This window comes from Pelobates fuscus, chromosome 3, assembly GCF_036172605.1.
Source record: "Pelobates fuscus isolate aPelFus1 chromosome 3, aPelFus1.pri, whole genome shotgun sequence".
In the NCBI taxonomy this organism is placed as follows: Eukaryota; Metazoa; Chordata; class Amphibia; order Anura; family Pelobatidae; genus Pelobates; species Pelobates fuscus.
In genome coordinates this window covers 175,292,629-175,311,806 of record NC_086319.1, presented here as the reverse complement: position 1 = coordinate 175,311,806, position 19,178 = coordinate 175,292,629, and the positions used below count along the sequence as shown (strand labels likewise).

General features: G+C 46.4%; 1 protein-coding gene across 1 annotated transcript in view; it reads right to left on the bottom strand.

Moving 5' to 3' along the window:
• Positions 1-19,178, bottom strand: part of LOC134602650 (hepatitis A virus cellular receptor 1 homolog) — a 144,185-nt gene that overhangs the window by 101,529 nt on the left and 23,478 nt on the right. The window contains exon 2 of the mRNA XM_063447754.1: positions 9,923-10,261. Coding sequence (XP_063303824.1) covers positions 9,923-10,261 — 339 coding nt within the window. The remainder of the gene's footprint in view (positions 1-9,922; positions 10,262-19,178) is intronic.

Below are 19,178 nucleotides of genomic sequence, written 5' to 3'. Positions count from 1 at the left end.
AAAAAAAAACATAGGGTAGGAGAGGAAATAATACTAACCAAACCGCAACTTGTAACGGCAGAATTACCCCCGGAAATATGACCGAGAGAAAGCAGAGGAGACCCAAGAATTCAGTAACCACGTGAAAAATTAAAGTCCATAAGGCCAGCCATTAGGAAAACCAATTTAAATGACCAATAGCATCTATGTAAATTCATGGCAAACAAATCAAACATTTCAGGTATCATAGCAGTGTTCCCCATGCTTCCCTCCCTTGTACCTTATACATATGAAAAAACGCATCAACACAGGAGTTTAACAACAAGCGATAAGAAAACAGTTCCTGAACCCAGTTAACGTAAATCTGCATTCAGCTATAAAAAGCCATAGGGGGTAAAGAACTGTACAGGTACACGTATATATACATAGTCTATCATTTAATTATGCAAAGAGCTTTTAATAAAATCGGGAAGGAAACAGCCGAACCGGCATGTGCACGTGAGGATGGAAAGGCATGCGTTTGAAATGAAACAAATGCGACGAACTGGGAAAGCGAGATGATCTCCGAATAGTGATCGTTAAGGGTGAGTAAAACATGAAAGAGTGAGACAACGTACGGACTGAAAAGACTTACGGTTTGATGAACGAAAATTGCTAAGTCCGCGTGGGACAGCCAGGAACCGGCGGGCTGCGTGGCGCACGTCGCGGAAGAATGACGTCAGAGGTCTGCGAGGCAGAATGAAGGCGGGAACTTCCGGATCGACGAAGACAGGTAAGCAGGGGTTTGTTAGGCTTATATAGGGCTTTAAATCCCTCCCACAATTTCAGGCATATGCCTTCTATATATATATTTTTTTTTTAAGTAATTATTTTTTTTTAAAATCATGGGCTTCTTACATGGGCATGAACCTGGATCTACAGCTCCATTAGCCAGTATGTTAATCTGACCCTGGTCCCTTCTGAAACATACCCCCACACCCCACTTTACTCTCAACTTGATGAGGAGGGTCCTCATCAACCTCAAACCTTTGCAAAAGTTTGTATAATTTTTTTAATCAAGTTCCGTACACACATTCACTGCAACAAATCAAAGCTTTATGCTGAAGAGAGCAAAAAGGATAGCAGAGGGTTTTCAAGCCATGTGATCCTGAATGTATTAGGGCCAGAGAATGCACAATCTTCTGCCCAATGTGATTAATAGAGCCAAAGGATGTCTTGTCTTCTGCCCCTCTGCGCTCATCAGCCTCAACATTGAAATCACTGACATGTGAAGTGAAAAACATTAATTATATCATTACAATTGCACCTGTCAATATTAGGCAGCAAGTGAACAGTTAGTTCTTCAATTTCAAATGTTGGAAGCGGAAAAATGGGCAAACAACAAGATCTGATTACTTTGACAAGGACCAAAAAGTGATGCCTGGGCGACTGGATCAGAGCATCTAAAAAATGTCAAGTCTTGTGGTTTGTTGCCGGTATGCAGTGGTTAGCACCTGCTGAAAGTGGGGCAAGAAAGAACAATTGGTGAACCAGCATCGGGGCCATGGACGGCGTAATAAAGAACTTTTTTTCCAAATATCCTGGACCATCCTGTTTGATATTGAGATTTCACAAATTTCCTGGACTTTGTTCTCCAAAGTGGGGAATGTACCACAAAAACCCTATGGAGTGAGCTTTACTTTGCTCCAGCACTAATAAGTGAATTTCCATTTATCTTACGTACCTCACACACAGTGTGCACTATATAGTTGTTTTTTTTCTTTTATATATACCACAGAAAAGGCATTGCACCACCAAAACATCCTTAGAGTAGGAATTATACCACTCCATGTTGTCCAAAGGAGCTTCACATTAGGCTCAAATAAATGTGAGGGGAATTCCAATCTACTAGTTTTATAACATCAAAGTATTATAAACTACTACTATAGTGTCCATCTTTCTGCTATATTTCACATTACTGGACCATCTACTGAGAAGATGCACCATATAGGGATTTTACCACTCAAGCCCATTCAATAGGAAGTATTCAGCTCCACCTCCTGTAAATCACATCAAGGCACTACTCCTGTCACGTTACCGTTTGTTGCCCAGGCCGTGACACAGCCTAAGGGGAGGTCCATAAGGTGGAGAAGGACCCTTCCCACTTTCCCTCTCATCTCCTCAGTGGTTCTGACACATCCGCTGCAGATCCGCCCCTTTTATGATGCGGCGCATGCGCGCCGTTCTCATGATGCTATTGACGTCATGGCCCGCCAAAATGTTTGAGTTCAACTGTTTTGGGGGCGTGGCTATAGAATTAAAGCCACAGACTATATAAATATTTCATGTGGCAATATTAGCCCTGCTGTGGTTTTTGTTTACAGTTCCCAAGAGTGCTTTATAGTCTATATGTTACGGTTGCCTCCAGGCTGGCTGGAAGTTGGACCGTAGAAAGGATGCTCCTAGCGCTCACCAAAGGACCATCAGAACCGTAGACACCATAACTACTGCGTAGCCACCATAAGTACTGCAGACTCCACGAACCACCGCTGCTGGGCTGGTATCTCGCCGCCTGCTCTGTGCCCTGGACCTATGACCAGGCTCCAGTAGGTGAACCTCTTCCTTCTGTAGAGTGAAGCAGGATCAGGAACAAGAGCTCTTACAAGAGCTACAAACATGAGTCGAGGCTGCAAGTTAGAGGGACAAGTCATTCTGTTTAATTGGCACCAAAAGAACCTTCTTTTATGCAGGATCCCCTTAGATAGGACCACCCACAGGGCGTTACAAAACAACCAATCACACGTATATTACAGAACACACTCCCAGCAATTACACACCAAAATCCTTCCCTCTGTCTGTGATATAATTATGGTACACAATGGATTAACATAATTATCACAGACAGTAAAAATACATTTTTACACATACACTGTAACTTTAAAACCATACATCCAATAATTCATAAAAATTACATATTATTAATCAGCACACTTTAAACATAAACACTCTCAAAAATCAGCCAAATCCATCCAGTAGATCAAAAGTTAGACGGAAGTCCTTTATGACCGACCGCAAACACATTTTCCTGCCCAAAACAGTTCCATAGATTTGGGTTTTGGGCTTTCATGCAGAAAAACGACTAAGTCCCATTCGAACGTGCATTCGAATCTTCGATTCTCTGCAGTCTCTGCAGCTGAAAATTCAGTATGGGAGAAGGTAAGGGTCAGCGGTGTTCGCGGAAATGTGTAGCCGATTTTAGTTCCATGAATTTGGCTACACATACCGCTGACCTTGTTCGAATGAACAAATATGGCCGCCGCCACGTGTTTGTTTGCACAAACTGCGGCCACCCAGCGCTCGGCAATTAACCTGCAGTAACCTCACAGCCTGGGAGGTAAATTGCCTGCACACTTCCACTTCTGGGTGGTCCGCCTGTTTGGTACTTGGTTCAGTAAGCCCCATTTACTGAACCAAGTGGGAGAAAGCCAGGAACAAGTTATTTTACAGGTCTGGGGACACCGTCTTAAAGGGGCATTGTTCACCAAAGTCACAATATGTCCCCAGACGGTTCTTAAAGGGCCATACACACCCAATAAAAGTCCATACGTTTTCAGGGGCACAATCTCCCAGGGCCATAGTCATGAGGAAGGAGGCTGGCAAACAGGCTTCTCCACAATCCAGGGAAGTAGGGCAATTTATCATTTAAAGGGCCAGTTACAAATAGCAGTTTGTAACACTATATATTCCTGGTATTTTGATCTCAGCTTTCCTGACTATTCTCTGTTCTGTAATCCTGTGGCTCGGCTATTTGTTTTCGCTTCCCTGATTTCTGGTTTCCCTGACTCGGCTATTAATTTTTGATTCCCTGATTTCTGGTTTCCCTAACTTGGCTTGTCCCTGACTATTCTGTCTCTAACAACGTTTACGTCTGGCCATTCTAAGGACCATCATATCTATTATCATATACACACTACATGTTAGGTCACTAGGTATCGTGTCAATTCCCAACTCCCTCCTATAACTACCTCATAAGGTGACAATACCTTCTCTTGAACCCAGAGTGCAGTATGCCAGGAAGGAATCACCACTGATAGTTACATAGTTACATAGTTGCATAGCTGAAAAGAGACTTGCGTCCATCAAGTTCAGCCTTCCTCACATATGCTTTTGCTGTTGATCCAAAAGAAGGCAAAAAACCCAGTCTGAAGCGCTTCCAATTTTGCAACAAACTAGGAAAAAATTCCTTCTTGACCCCAAAATAGCAGTCAGATGTCTCCTTGGATCAAGCAGCTATTAGCCCACTAATTAGAAATTGTATCCCTGTATGTTATGTTTTTGCAAGTATTTATCCAATTGCAATTTAAACATCTGTATAGACTCTGACAAAACCACCTCTTCCGGCAATGAATTCCATATCCTTATTGCTCTTACTGTAAAAAAACCTTTTCTTTGCCTTAGATGAAATCTCCTTTCTTCAAGCCTAAATGTGTGACCTCGTGTCCTATGTATAGCCCTGTTTATGAATAGATTTCCAGATAATGGTTTGTACTGGCCCCGAATATATTTGTATAATGTTATCATATCCCCTCTAAGGCGCCGTTTTTCCAAACTGAAGAGATTAAAATTTTTTAACCTTTCTTCATAACTAAAATGCTCCATTCCTTTTATCAATGTTGTAGCTCGTCTCTGCACTTTTTCTAGTGCCATGATATCCTTCTTTAGAACAGGTGCCCAAAATTGCACTGCATATTCAAGGTGTGGTCTTACCATGTTGATGTTGGTGTTAAACAAATGAATTTAAGTATAAACAATGTAAAATAAAAACAATTAAACTAAACAAAAATGAGGAACTCCTGCCTTCAAGATGTGTTTTGCTAGTTTCTAGGCCTTTTCAATTAATATTTGGGCTTCTCTCGGGTTCCACATTGAAAGGGATTCTTAATGTATCTTCCACCAATCAGAGCAGCTCTCTGAGGGGCAGGGATGAAGACTATTCATGTTCCAGAGGTACAAAACATACGGCACCAATTTGCTTAGTTTGTTTCCTGTATCCACTATTCCATCTTTATAAAAACAAGGTAGTGTTTCCGACTTAAAGGCACAGTAGCTTGAACGTTCAGTGGCTGCTCGCTAAAAAAGGCATTGTGGTTTATGTATTATAAATAATCGTAATGTTACAATAGTAATGTTACAAATTTGCCATTTGGCTCTGGTAAATCAAGCTGATAATATGAGTTATGCTCCTAAATCTGCAAATAGCACAGCACCGCAATGTTTAAACTAAATTACATTATTCGAATTAGACGAAGTATTAAAAGACAGTATAGATAAACCAAGGCATGCCTTTTACAACTTTTACATTTCAAGCTAAAAAGCTGTGATTAGGAATAGAGGCCACTATAAAGATAGGAGGAAAAATGGAAATCTTAATAATGCTCTTGTTGGTGCAGGAATCACGGTTCTGGTATTCCATATATCAACATTGTACATATATTCCTATTATATTTGAAGTAATTTGTTTTATTAAATGTTTTGTCCTTTTATGTTAACATAAAATTATGACTATTATAGCTTTGAGGGGAAAAGGGGCTTTACATGGTTGACAACTTCTTATATGGTTTTATTACATTATATTTCTATTCATTATAGATTTGTACACATCAAAAAAATTAGGTTAATTATTGTTTAATCACAGTTTTTTCAGGTAGCCAGTAATGTGATCACATGACCTTTCAGTTTGGAGGAATTTTGTTCATACAAACTGTAACGGATCGACGGGCACCCAGACTGGGTACCTCCGTTGAAGGATGTTCCTAGCGCTTCCTGAGGGCCCCAAGCACTCTAGCAGACACCACAATCACCGAACCGGAGAGGCATACGAATGCTCTCAAACATATGAATGCTGTAAACCGCTGAACAGGAAAAGCATACAATCAGCTTACACTCCTGGCAATCAGCATACAATCCAATTCCCCCAATAACGAGACGACACTTCGTTTTGAGGTCAAGCAGAACTGACTGTACTGGCACAGCCTCTTTTATTCACAATCTACACACAGAGTACTGCCCACAGGGTTTTACAGAACAACCAATAACACACGTACATTACAGAAAACACTCCCAGCAATTATACACAAAATCCTCCCCTCTGCCTGTGATATAATTATGGTACACAATGGGTTAACATAATTATCACAAGCAGGAAAAATACAGTTTTTATACATGTACTATAACTTTAAAAATATACATCCAATCTTCATTCAGAATCAGCACACTTTAAACATAAACACTCTAAAAAATCAGACAAATCCATCCAGTAGATCAAAAGTTAGCTGGGAGTCCTTTATGACCGACCGCAAGCACATTTTCCTGCCCAAAACAGTTCCATAGATTTGGGCTGTGCGGTCGGTCTATTTTACACAGAAAAATGACTAAGTCCCATTCGAATGCACGAACGGGGCCATTTGTGCATTTAGCTTAGTATAGCAGTGAGTTCAAACTGCCGAACGGGACTTAGTCTCTGCAGCTGAAAAGGGAGTGTAGGAGAAGGTAAGAGTCAGCGGTGTTCGTTGAAATGTGTAGCCGATTTCAGTTCCATGGATTTGGCTACACATACCGCTGACCTCGTTCGAATGAACAAAGATGGCTGCCGCCACGTGTTCGTTTGTCGAATGGCGGCCACTTCGACTACTTCGGCTTCATCCGAAGTGCCAATTTAAAGCTGTAGTACTGCTCCAATACAATTTCAAATTCAATCTGCTAAAATAGTCGTTAACAGGCAATATCTTCCAGGGGCCATAGTCTTAAAGGGGCATTGTTCCCAAAACTCACAGTATGTCCCCAGATGGTTCTGAAAGGGCCAGCAGCAGCATAATAAAATACAATATGCCCAAATACTGTATTTAAAGGGCCAAATCTGACCAGGGGCCATAGTCAGCAGGCGGGAGGCGGGCAAACAGGCTTCTCCAATGCCCAGTGGCGAGGTTGATTTCGCCACACAAACGATTTGGTAAAACTATTCGGATGAGCCAAAATGGCAGGAAAAGGCACCTATAAGTGCATTGTAATGCTAACATGACTACAATAAAATGCCTAGCCAACGTCAGGCATTTTTGCTGTGCCATTTATGAGCTGTCAAAATTAGATTACTATATCTGTCCTTAATTGTGGGATAAAAAACATTTGCTCTTTTTGGAGGCACTCAAAAGTGATACAAAATGTTACCTCGGTGCAATACATTAGCTTGGCCCTTTTACCTTACGGCTGCTGAGGAGGTGGGTGGATTATTATTGGTGTCAGTAGAAGGTGTCACAATACTAGCCTCTACATAAGCACTTGGTTTACAATTGCCTTCTTCTTGGGAGGGAAATCATAAAACAGCCTCTTAGTACATGATTGGTGCCACATTCTGCTTGGACATGCTGCTCTCTTTTTTCATTCATTTCCTGCTAGGGGGACTAGGATAAGTTTTCTTGGAGGTTCTAGTTGTACTAGTCCTGTTGCAGCTGCTGCTCAGTCTGTGTTTGGGGAAGCCCTGCATGCTTTACAAACACACTGCTACTACTTGTGGGCCTAGCTGACCAATTGCTGCTGCAATTACAGTACTTCTGCTACCTTGGAGCCACCAAATGCAGCATAAAAATGCAGAGGAAAACCATTTGCCTTGTTGGTTGTGAATCAGATGCTAAGGCTGAATACTACTACTTATAGTGGTCGTACTTCTGGTGCTGGTGGAAACTGTGGTAGTGGTGGTGTCAGCAGTAGGTGTTACAATGATGAGAGGCCATAGCAATACTGCTGATGGTGGTTTGAGCAACAATACACTCCTTCCCTTTTTTCTTGGCATTGGGATGTACCATTGATGATGGATGGGTTTTGTTTTATTATTAAAGGACCACTATAGTGCAAAGAAAGCAAACTCTTGTTCCTGGCACTATAGTGTTAATAGGTCCCCCTCACCCTCAGGGCCCCCCTCTCGCCAGGCTCTATGGGAAGGAAGGGGTTAAAATCTTACCTTTCTCCAGCGCCGGACTCCCTCGGCGCTGGGGACTCTCCTCCTCCTTCCGACGTCATCGCCTGAATGCGCATGCGAGGCAAGAGCCACGCGCGCAGTCAGTCAGTCCATAGGAAAGCATTCGCAATGCTTTCCTAAGGACGCTGGCGTCTTCTCACTGTGAAAATCACAGTGATAATCGCGGAAGCACCTCTAGCGGCTGTCAATGAGACAGCCACTAGAGGCTGGATTTCCCATATGTAAACATAGCAGTTTCTCTGAAACTGCTATGTTTACAGCAGGCAGGGTTAACCCTAGCTGGACCTGGCACCCAGACCAATTCATTGAGCTGAAGTGGTCTGGGTGCCCATAGTGGTCCTTTAATATAAATGGGGATATAAATGTGTATTGTGTAAACTAAAACAATTTTATGCAGCCAAAATAGTTTGTGTTGAAAAAAGGGATTGCTGTGTAATGGATTTGCTGCTGCTGTAACATTATTATTATTATTATTATTATTATTGTTTAACTTAAAAAACACATTACACTTCGCACAGTTCCCTGCACAATGCTTACACACTTTGTACATCACACAGTTAAAGAATAAAAAACTGGTTCTTCCATGATGCATCACCCTGCTTGCAACATTATCGCTACTGCACAGTGGACTGAACACCCTACTATTCTGAAAAAGTTTTTCCTACGAACAGTTAAAAAAAGACCTGCCACACTCAGTAAACTGCCACAAACTGTATTGTTACTTGCATAGCACAATCAGTGGCCATGAAGTACACTGCAAATCAAATAATTTGTCAGCCTAGACAGCCCATCCCATTTTACTCAGAGAGGGACAAAGTGAAAGTACTTGGAAGTGGGTTGTCAGTACAACCGAACACCTTCTCTGTTATTATTATTTATAAAATATTTTACCAGGAAGGATACATTGAGATTTATCTCGTTTTCAAGTATGTCCTGGGTCAACAAATCATTGCATTGTTACAATTAGGGTACAATAAAATACAAAAACAATATTAATATACAATATATACAAAATGTAACATAGAACAGGTAGGAAATATATAATCAACCATGACAGGTGCATTCTGTTTTGAGGTATGTAGAGAGGGATCTCTTAAAGGACTTTAGGCTTAGGGAAGATTTTAAATTGTGCGGGAGGTCGTTCCACAATTGCGATGCTCTGTAGGAGAAGGAGGATCGGGCTGCTTTCTTATTGTATTGAGGTAGACTAAGTAAAGTGTTGGTACTGGATCGGAGGTTATAGGAAGCATTGTGTTCAGGTAGGGTGGGAGTTTCCCAGAAAAGCTCTTAAACACAAGGATGGAAAGATGAAGGGTGCGTCTGGATTCCAGCGACAGACAGTTTAGTTATTTTAACATATCACAATGGTGGGTCCTGTAATTACATTGTAGCACAAATCGGCAGAACGAGTTATACAATGTGTTGAGTTTATTAATGTGGGATTGCGATGCAGATGCATATACTACATCCCCATAATCAATGATTGGCATCAGCATTTGCTGTACAATCTTTTCCTTTACTGTAGGGCTTAGGCAGGATTTGTTTCTGTACAGGGCACTTAGTTTTGGATAAAGTTTAGATGCAAGCTTTTCTATGTGCAGGCCAAAAGATAGATTGGGGTCTAACATCATACCTAAGTATTTGAAAGAGTGGACTGCGGTCAGTGTGCCATTTAAATTTGTTTTGATGGATAGGTGGGAATCGTGTAATTTATGTAATTTTGGTACTGTTCCAAAGATCATTGTGACAGTTTTGTCAGTGTTATTAACCCTCTGTCCACTGACCATGAGTAAGGTGCACAGAGAGACAAGTGTACTTTTTTATAATGAGTTATAATTTTTTTCTTATTTACTTCATATACAGAAACATGTCTACATATGACTATTAAAGAAAATATGTATACTCACACAAGTAAATAATATTATTAATTACCTTCCTGTATCTCCACTGTTATCCCCTTGCTTATATCATTGAACCATCCTGGGATCTCCACACGGCAGCAGTATGTTCCGGCATCACTAGTAGTTATCCCGCTGATAGTCATGGACACATTCCCCTGTGTTATGTCCCCCAGTAACTGGTATCTCTCAGATTTACTCCAGGTCACTTTCTGGCCATCGGTCCAGATGATCGCATTGTTACATTTGGAAGATGGGCAGGTTCCATATCCCCAGCACATGGTGGTGGTTCCTCCAGTTACAGAGTATTGGCAGGGTAGGGTCACACTATCTCCTACTGATCCTGTCACATGTTTAGCTGGCTCTGACAAGGCTTAAAATGAGAGAAACATACATACGATTAATTTAGTACACAAGATTCATACCAAAGTACATACTTAGGTATAATGGCAAATCATGTCTATTATAATGTTACCTGAAAGATGCAAATAGTATACAGTGGGACCTCGGTTTACAAACGCCTCGGTTAACATTATTTTTGGTTTACAAATGAAAATCCATTTAAAATAATGCCTCGGTTTACAACAATTTTTTCGCAATACAAAGCAAGTTTCACCAGGATGCATTGCACCTGGGAGGTTTATAGCACCGCCCCCTGCATGCTGGAGCTTGTGGGTAGCACGTGGCATCGAGTGTGGAGGTGTTGGAGCGGCTTTTGCATCGTGTTTTGGAGCCATTCTGGAAATTGTTTCCAGTTGTTTTGGGACTTTTTGGTGCATTTCTCAAGCTGTGGAAAGGTAGGGAGCTGAGCTTCGTCGTTTGCATGCCTTTTATTGTGTGTTCTGCATTGTGGGTTGGTTTCCATGCCAGCTGATTTTGACTTTTTTTCTGACCTCCAGAACGGATTAATTGGTTTTCAATGCATTCCTATGGGAAACCGCGTTTCAGTTTACAAATGTTTCGCAATAAGAAACGTCCCGGAGAACGCATTAAATTTGTAAACCGAGGTCCCACTGTAATAGTATAAACAGTGTGCCGAGCTTTTACATTCATTAGTAAGTGATAAAAAATACAAACATTTAATACAACCTGAACTAATTAGAGCAGGTCAGGCATGTCCCCAGTGTAATAATAAGACAGCTCTGCAATCTATTTTTACAATAAATGTGAATGTTTTGTATTTAAAATGATGGTTTATTCTTAGTTATGTCGGTCTGTATCTGTACTGATTGTTTCCAAGTACAAGTGCGATTTTTCCAGCCTGTATCATGATTTGCTAGGCTTGCTTACTTCTCACATCAAGTAGCTTCTGACATGCCTATTTTTCACAACCACTGCTGCGCAATTTATAATGACACCGTTTTTATATCACTGCCAGCATTAGGGGTTAAGGACTATATATGTAATATTGGTGGGATCCATTTACTGTATCTACTGTGTAATTTTAGTTTGCAATAAATATTGATTTAAGCAGTTTTCCTACTTTTATTTAATCTAATCACTAAACTTTTATCTAGGTGCAATTTTCAAGGATCTATTTAATTTTCATATATGAAGTATTTTTAGGCGTTTGCCAGAGGGAGTATATTTTCACTTTATAGGACATTACGTTCTACTCTGGCTTCTCATACCTTTATAATTATTGAATTTTGTCTGTAAAATTGCATTCTAAAAGTTTTTTTTATGTCAATCTTTCTTTATTGAAGCAAGCATTGAAATGGGTACAGAATAAAGAAGAAGGGACATACAGTATGTTTACAGGCTGGGAACATGCTAACAAGTTGTCACAGCTCCTTTGAGCGATAGCTTCTTTTTTTTTTTTTTTTTTTTTTTTTTTTTTTGTGTCAATCATATTTTATCGGTAAGGTTTCACCGGTAACAAAAACAGCAATTTCACATAAGTCACACGGAAATGTAGATTGATCCTTTTACAGCATAATAACAGTTAAACTTTTGAGGTGCCGAAATAGGATGCCGATTTCTGGGAAGCTTAGGTAACAGAATTGGCTTTGGCCAGAACACTCGTTTGCTTCCCCCTTGGTTTGCTTGGGTTTATTCGGGCGACTCTGTGGTCGGCAGTTCCCATTCCCAGATCCCCACTTATTAACAATAGATTTCTAGTGTTTCCATTTCGGGGTTAACTCCTTACTACCCCAGAACCTACGTCGTGTCAGGGTATGTGTACTCTTTGTGTGCACGGGTGGTCCAAACGGGACCAGATTCCGTTGCTGTGTGTAGTTATTGGAACAGTGTGTCCCCTGGGCGTCTTACTTATGGTTTGAGCAGCCCCATGTGTTACCCTGCTCGGTGGAGTGTCCTTTCAGGGGTATCGGTCATGTCTGGTGGGCCATGGCTGTCCATGGGTTTGTGTCTAGGTGGTGGCCTACTATCACGTCTATGTCCGTCTGGCTAGCTTCCCTTGACTTCTAGGTCCCCTCAAAGAGGTTTTGTTCCGTATCATGTCGTGTGGTCCGGGTCTCGGTTTTGAACACCTAAGTGCGAATAAAGTTACCTGTCCGTCAGAGTGAAGTACAGTCAGTTAGGGGGCCAGATTCCTCTGGCGTCTAGTAGTATGAAAGGTCCGTCAAGTTAAGGGTTGGTGGAGGGGAAGAGGGGGGAGGGGGCGAGCATAGTCGGTACAGGGGGGAGAAAAGAAGGGGGGGGGGGGAAGTCTAGAACCCGGGTGAGGTCTCCTCCGGCTATTTAGCTACTTTATTTCCTTAGCGCTGGGTATAGTCCGACCAAACTGCGCAGTTCGGGTAGCCATTCCGGCTCTCTGCCTATCCCGGGGATTTTACGCGATTCCCCTGGAGATGTAAAGTCGCCAGGGGTACCATTGCAATGCGCACTTATCTGAGCGTCCCTGCAGAGAGGCTGTCAGTATCTCCATATCATAGACGCTCTCCACCTTGTCCACCCATTGTCTAAACGAGGGTGTCGTTGTGCGTTTCCAATGTAGGGGAATCAATGCTTTCGCTGCATTCAACAGATGTATGGTGAGAGAGTGTTTATATTTCTGCGTGGGTATGGGAGTGTGATGTAGAAGCATTGTCATGGGTTGTAGAGGGATGGGATCGCCTGTGACTTCTCTAATTTTCGTGTTTATCATCTGCCAGTATGTTACTATGCGTGGACAAGACCACCAGATGTGCAGATTCGTTCCCAGGGCCGTGCCGCACCTCCAGCAGTCACCCGCACCAGCTCCACCGAAGTGCCTAAGGGTGTCCGGAGTCCGATACCAGTGCGATAATAGCTTATATCCAGTCTCTTGGATCTTTGAGCTGATCGAGCACTTGTGGGTTAAGCGGACTATTTTGTCCCATTCCTGGTCCGAGAGTTGTGTACCTGTCTCTCTTTCCCACTTGCTCTTGTATCCCAGTGGGTAGGAGTCTTGGGCCTCTCTCAGAGAGTCGCACATGCGCGACACCCCATGGTCTATGTGACCTCTTTTTGTGCATATTTTTTCAAAATCCGTCAGTTGCCTATGAAGGTGGTCTTTTCCAGCTAAGCTGGTGACATACGATTGCACCTGGTGGTACCGAAAGATGTCTAATTGTGTGGGCCGTGTGTCTCCGAGCAGGTCCTCGAGGGGACGGAGTCGCCCCCTCGAGCACCACTGATCTAGGTATATCCAGTTCGCCTGATGAAAGTTCCGCAGTGCCGTCGGGTGGAGTCCCCCTGCTAGATTTGGGTTGCATGCGATCGGGGTCAACGGGTTCGGTGATGTAGTGAGCCGATGGGTGTAACGAACCTTGCACCAGACATTGAGCGTCGCGTCTATCATGGGGTTGCCCGTCCGCAGTTCTGCGAACGTGGTACCCCCCAACCACAGTCTCGAGGGGATTGTACCTCCTGTTTGCTGCAGTTCCGTAGCCACCCAGCGCTTTGGGCTCTTGTCTACATGCCAGTCTGTGAGCCTGTGCAAGTGTGTGGCTTTATAGTAAGTGGACGCCGAGGGCAGTCCCAGTCCCCCGGATTGTTTAGGTCTCTCCATCGTCGACTTGCGGACCCGCGAGGGTCTATGATTCCAGATGAACCCACGGATCGCTGTATCTAGCGATTTAAAGAATGATTGTGGGATTAAAAGTGGCAGGGTGGCAAAGAGATACAGCAACCGTGGCAACACGTTCATCTTGATCGCGTTAATCCTCCCGAACCAGGTGATATAGTAAGCCGTCCAGCGGTGGAGGTCTGATTGTATGTTCCGGAGGAGGGGCAGGAAATTCAGTTGGTACGTTTGTGAAAGGTCTTTCGGTAGCCAGGTACCGAGGTACCGTATCTTCTCCGTGCACCACGAGAAGGCAAACTGGTTGCCTAGTCTGTGGGCTTCGCCTTCGTCCTTCATTATCGGCATCGCCTCCGACTTGTCAAGGTTCAATTTCAGGTTTGACACCTGGCGGTATTCGTCAAAAGCCTTTAGTAGGTTGGGCACGGAGACCAGAGGTTGTTCCAAAAAGAACAACATGTCGTCGGCGTATGCCGCTACCCGATGTTCCTCTGTGCCCATGCGAACCCCCGTTATACCCCCGTCCCGTCTGACCGCCTCCAGGAATGGTTCCAGGGTGAGGGCAAACAGGAGGGGGGACAGGGGACAGCCTTGTCGCGTTCCATTACATATCGGGAAAGACCGCGTGAGGGCTCCGTTTATCCGTATCCGGGCAGTCGGAGTGGTGTACAGGGCCGAGATCCACATGCGCATATATGGACCAAAGCCCATGTGATGCAGCGTTTCCTTCAGGTATGTCCAATCCACCCGATCAAACGCCTTTTCGGCGTCCGTCGAGAGGAGGACGGCGTCTCGCTTTCCGGCCCGTGCGTTATGAATTATGTTTAGCGCTCGGATGGTGTCGTCTCGTGCTTCCCTGCCTGGAATGAAGCCGACCTGATCCGGGTGGATCAGGTCGGGCAGTAACCGGGATATCCTCAGGGAAAGGGCCTTCGTGAACAATTTTAGATCTGCGTTAAGCAGTGAGATCGGCCTATAGCTGGCACAATTGCTCGGGTCTTTCCCTTCCTTGGGGATCACCGTGACTACAGCCGCTAGGGTGTCCGTGGGGAACGCACCCCCTTCCCGCAGGGCGTTTAGGCCAGTCAGAAGTCTCGGTAGGAGCTCCTCTTGGAACGTCCGTAAGTAAGTCAGGGGGAGGCCGTCTGGACCCGGTGCTCGGTGTGGTTTCGAACGTTTCATTGCAGTCGCTAGTTCTTCAAGGGTGAGGGGGTTGTCCAGCTCCTCCGCGAGTGCCGGTGTGAGTTTACGTGTTACATGGTGAGCTAGATAGTCCGTTACTCGTCGGTAATGGGTCTGTGCAGCAGCTCCCTGTTGGGTCTGGGATTGGTTGTACAGGTCCGCATAATAGGACCTGAAAGCGTCCAGAATGCCCTCAGGCATCCCCGTAGTTCGCCCGTTTGGTGTATGGATTTTGTGTATGTGTTGGGATCTACGCTTTTCCTGGAGCATCTTCGCCAGGAGTTTGCCGCTTTTGTTGGAGTGCTCATAGAAGAACCTGGCGGATTTTCGCATGGTGTGCAGCAGGCCCTGGGAAAGGTGGTTCGTGAGTGCTCTGCGGGCTTCTGTGAGCCGTAAATGTATGTTGTCGTCTAGTGTGTGCTTATGTGAGTTTTCTAAGTCTGCTATCTGTTTCGTGAGGTCTGTAAGCTCGCGTGCCCTGTCTTTCCTGCGCTGTGTGCACACGGAAATGAAGTGCCCTCGGACTACGCATTTATGGGCCTCCCACAGTGTCAGGGGGGACATGTCTACTGTGTCATTTTCCTCAAAGTAGTTCCTGATAGTCTGACGGGCTATGGTGCAGGTCCCTAGGTCGTCCAGCAGGGACTCATTGAGCCTCCATTGGCGTTCCATGGGTTTGAGCAGTGGAGATTTTATTTCCACCGTGACTGGTGCGTGGTCTGACTGATAAATAAGTCCTATATTAGCCTCCCGGAGAAGAGGCAGGCTACCCTGGGGCATGAATATGTAATCTATCCTGCTGTATTGTTTGTGCATCGGGGAATAGTAAGAAAAATCTTTGTCCTCCGGGTGCGCCGCCCTCCAGCAGTCCACTAACCCAGCCTTGGTCAGGGAACGTCTGATCGATCTAAGGCAGTGTTCCGGGACCGTACTAGCTCCCCGAGAGGAGTCCATGCGCGGGTCAAGAGGGACATTAAGGTCCCCTGCCAGCACCACGAGGCCTTCCTTGAACCTGTCCAGTTTAATCAGTGTCTTGGCTATGAATGTGTGTTGTTGCCTGTTGGGGCTATAGATGCACGCGAACGTGTGGGGAACGTCTCCAATGGAGCCTTTAAGGAAGATGTATCGACCCCCCGGGTCAATGAGAGTAGCCTTGTGTTGGAAATGTACCGAGTGGGCGAATAAAATCGCCACACCCACCTTCTTCATGTCTGGGTGGTTGGCAAAGTAACCCTGTGGAAAGCGTCTATTTTCCAGTTTTGGCGCGGAAGAACCGCGGAAATGCGTCTCCTGCAGGAACGCTATGGACACCTTGTCGGCCCATAACCTGCGCAGCAATTGAGCTCGTTTCTCAGGGAGGTTAAGACCCCTAACATTGTGGGACCAGAGCTTAAGCAGCGCCGGTTTAAAGGACTCCATAGTCTCTTCGCGAGAGTCCCCCGCCCGGGCTCAGCGGGGTATCGTAAGGGAAAGCTTCGTCGGTCTAGTCGGGTCTATTCGGGGAGAGGGAAAGGTGGGTGGGGAGGTATGTGGTGAAGGTGTGGTCAACCGTCTAGGTAAGTAGGTCAGTCGGGGAACAAAAGGCAACAATGAACCTTGGTCGGGTGTAGATTGTCGGGGGTACTAAGGTGAAGCCCCTTCCAGTCCCGGACCAGTATGTACAGTATAGGTCAGTTGCGTGGGGTGCGTGGGAGGCTACCTATGGTGTCGGTCGCCCTCTCTGGTAGGTGAAGTCAGTAGTGGACTCCCTCAGCTCCCAACCCGCCGAGTGTGTCTTCCGTCGGGTCAGTGCCCGGCGAGTCTCCCTATCTAGGCTATCGCGGGGTACCCATGGCGGCCCTAATCCCCCTCTCGGGACCCCCGTGTCGGCCATGTAATATGCTGAGAACGGGTGGGGACCCTTGGTGTCCCGAGCCTAGCCTGTGTGGGAATTGCCGGGATCCCTGCATCCCCCAATTTCGTGATTGTGAGGGCTAAAGCACTTCCGGGCCCACCTCCCTGTGTCCTGGAGTGGATATATAACATACAGAGTCGGGGGGGGTCTCCCTGCCCTACTGGATAGCTAACGTACAGGACTAATGAACAAAAACATCAACTTAGGCTAAAACCAAGTAAAACATGTACATAACATTCAGTTGCATGGGCTAAAAATCTCCTCCGCCCGCCAAATCAACATGGTCCCCCCGGAGACGCAATCGTTCCGCACCGCGTCTGGCTCCGCGCCCGCCAGGGTATGACCCCCAGCTGGAGCCCGGTCGGCCGCGGGCGCGTCACGGGTGCGTGGCCAGGCCTCCCCCTCCACCCGCCCGCACCCCCCCCTCCCACCCCCGGCCCCAACAGCGGCTCGAGGCCTGATCACATCTGTCAATTTATAAGCATAGTCTGGGTGATATTCGGCCCCCTTTCCCTTATCTCATGGCCGGTGGTGGTGCAATGTCCAGCAAACATCCCATCCCCCCGTCGGGGCGGGGCCCCTTGGCCGGCATGGCTATCCCCCCATTGATCGTCTCACACCCCCCACCCCACCTGATAATGTATCCCCTGTTGTGGGTTTGCAAGACCCCTTGCTAGCCACCCGCTAAAACATGTCGGAATGCTTATCTTACCCATCCCATACCCCTCCCCAAAACATCGGCCCCCCCCGGGTTAGGAAGATCCCGGGGAATCTCAGGGTCCCAGTGAGGGAGGGGGGGGAAGGGGGGGGGGGGGGCACAAAGACAGTACATACCCCTGGCGTACAGTCCTGGTGTCTCTGGGCCTCTGCATTTCACTCTATGCGGTGGGAGGTCAGGGGCTGTCCACTGCTCGGGCCTGGCCGGTAGGAAAAAAGAAAACGGTGTGCAGGTCATTCGTCGATGCGGGTTCTGCGTCCCCGGGGGCCCAATCGCAGCTTATTCCTCCGGCGCGTCCGGGCCACCTCTACGTTGGGGGGGTGTACTCGGCATGGGTCCCCTTCTGAGCATGTCGGCTGGTGTAGTCGGACCCGTAGGCCTTGCGGGCGGATAGTCCAAAATCCAGTTAGGTACAGGCAAGTCCGGTAGGCCCAGCGCGTGCAGGAAGCGTGGGACTTCTGTGGGCCACCTCAAGACGTGCCATATATTTCCAATCCTCGCTTGTAAGCTGAACGGGTATCCCCATTTATAGTGAATCCTCTTCTCTTGTAACGCATTTGTAATTGGCTTTAGGGCTCGTCTCGCATCCAGGGTGATGTTGGATAGGTCTTGGTACAGTGCAATAGGTGAGTCCATGTATCGGAGTGAGCGTTGTGAGCGGGCCGACCTCATAATGGCCTCCTTTAGCTGAAATGACCGGAGACAGCAGATCAGGTCTCTCGGCTGACCATCCCTGCGCGGTGCCCTAAGCGCCCTGTGAGCTCTCTCAAGTCCAAAGTCTGGCGGTGCGGCCTCGCCCAGGATCTGGGTAAATAGGCCTTCGAGCAGCTCACGTGGCGATTCACCTTCAGATTCCGGCATGCCCCTGATGCGGATATTATTACGTCTGCCTCGGTTATCAAGGTCCTCTACTTGGCGTCTCAACTCTAGTAGGATATTGCCTTGCCTTGTGGCTGCCAGCTCTGATGCCCGGTGGTGTTGGGTGGCCTGCAGGCTGTGTACCTCCAAATCGTCCACTCTCTGTTCCAGCACCGCCAGGTCCCGCCTCACTGCCGTGATTTCTTCACGTACCGCTGCTCGAAGCTCCGCAATGAGTTCAGCCTTGTCTCCCCTCGTGAGCATGTTCGCCGCAATAGCCGCCATGTCCGCGGACAGCTGGGTGAGAGTATCTGTTTGTGTGTCTCTTGCGGGGGATCCCCGCGGGGAGGGATCGTGGCTGCTCATACCCGGGGACGCAGGCGCCATATTGTTTGGGCCTCGTGCGCCGGCCAGCGGTTGCGGTGTAGCAAGAAAATCGTCCATAGGTCCCGTCGGGTGTCCCGAGGAGGGCAACGCCGGGCCGGGAGTGGCCCCCTTCTTAGTTCTCACCATCAGCGTGGTTGTATGGGAGTTTAACGCTTTGTTATAGGGGCTTTAGCGGGTTAGGGCCTGGGAGCTCCGAAAGCGTGCGTCCTACTCCATCAGCAGCCAGGCCACGCCCCCCTGCATTC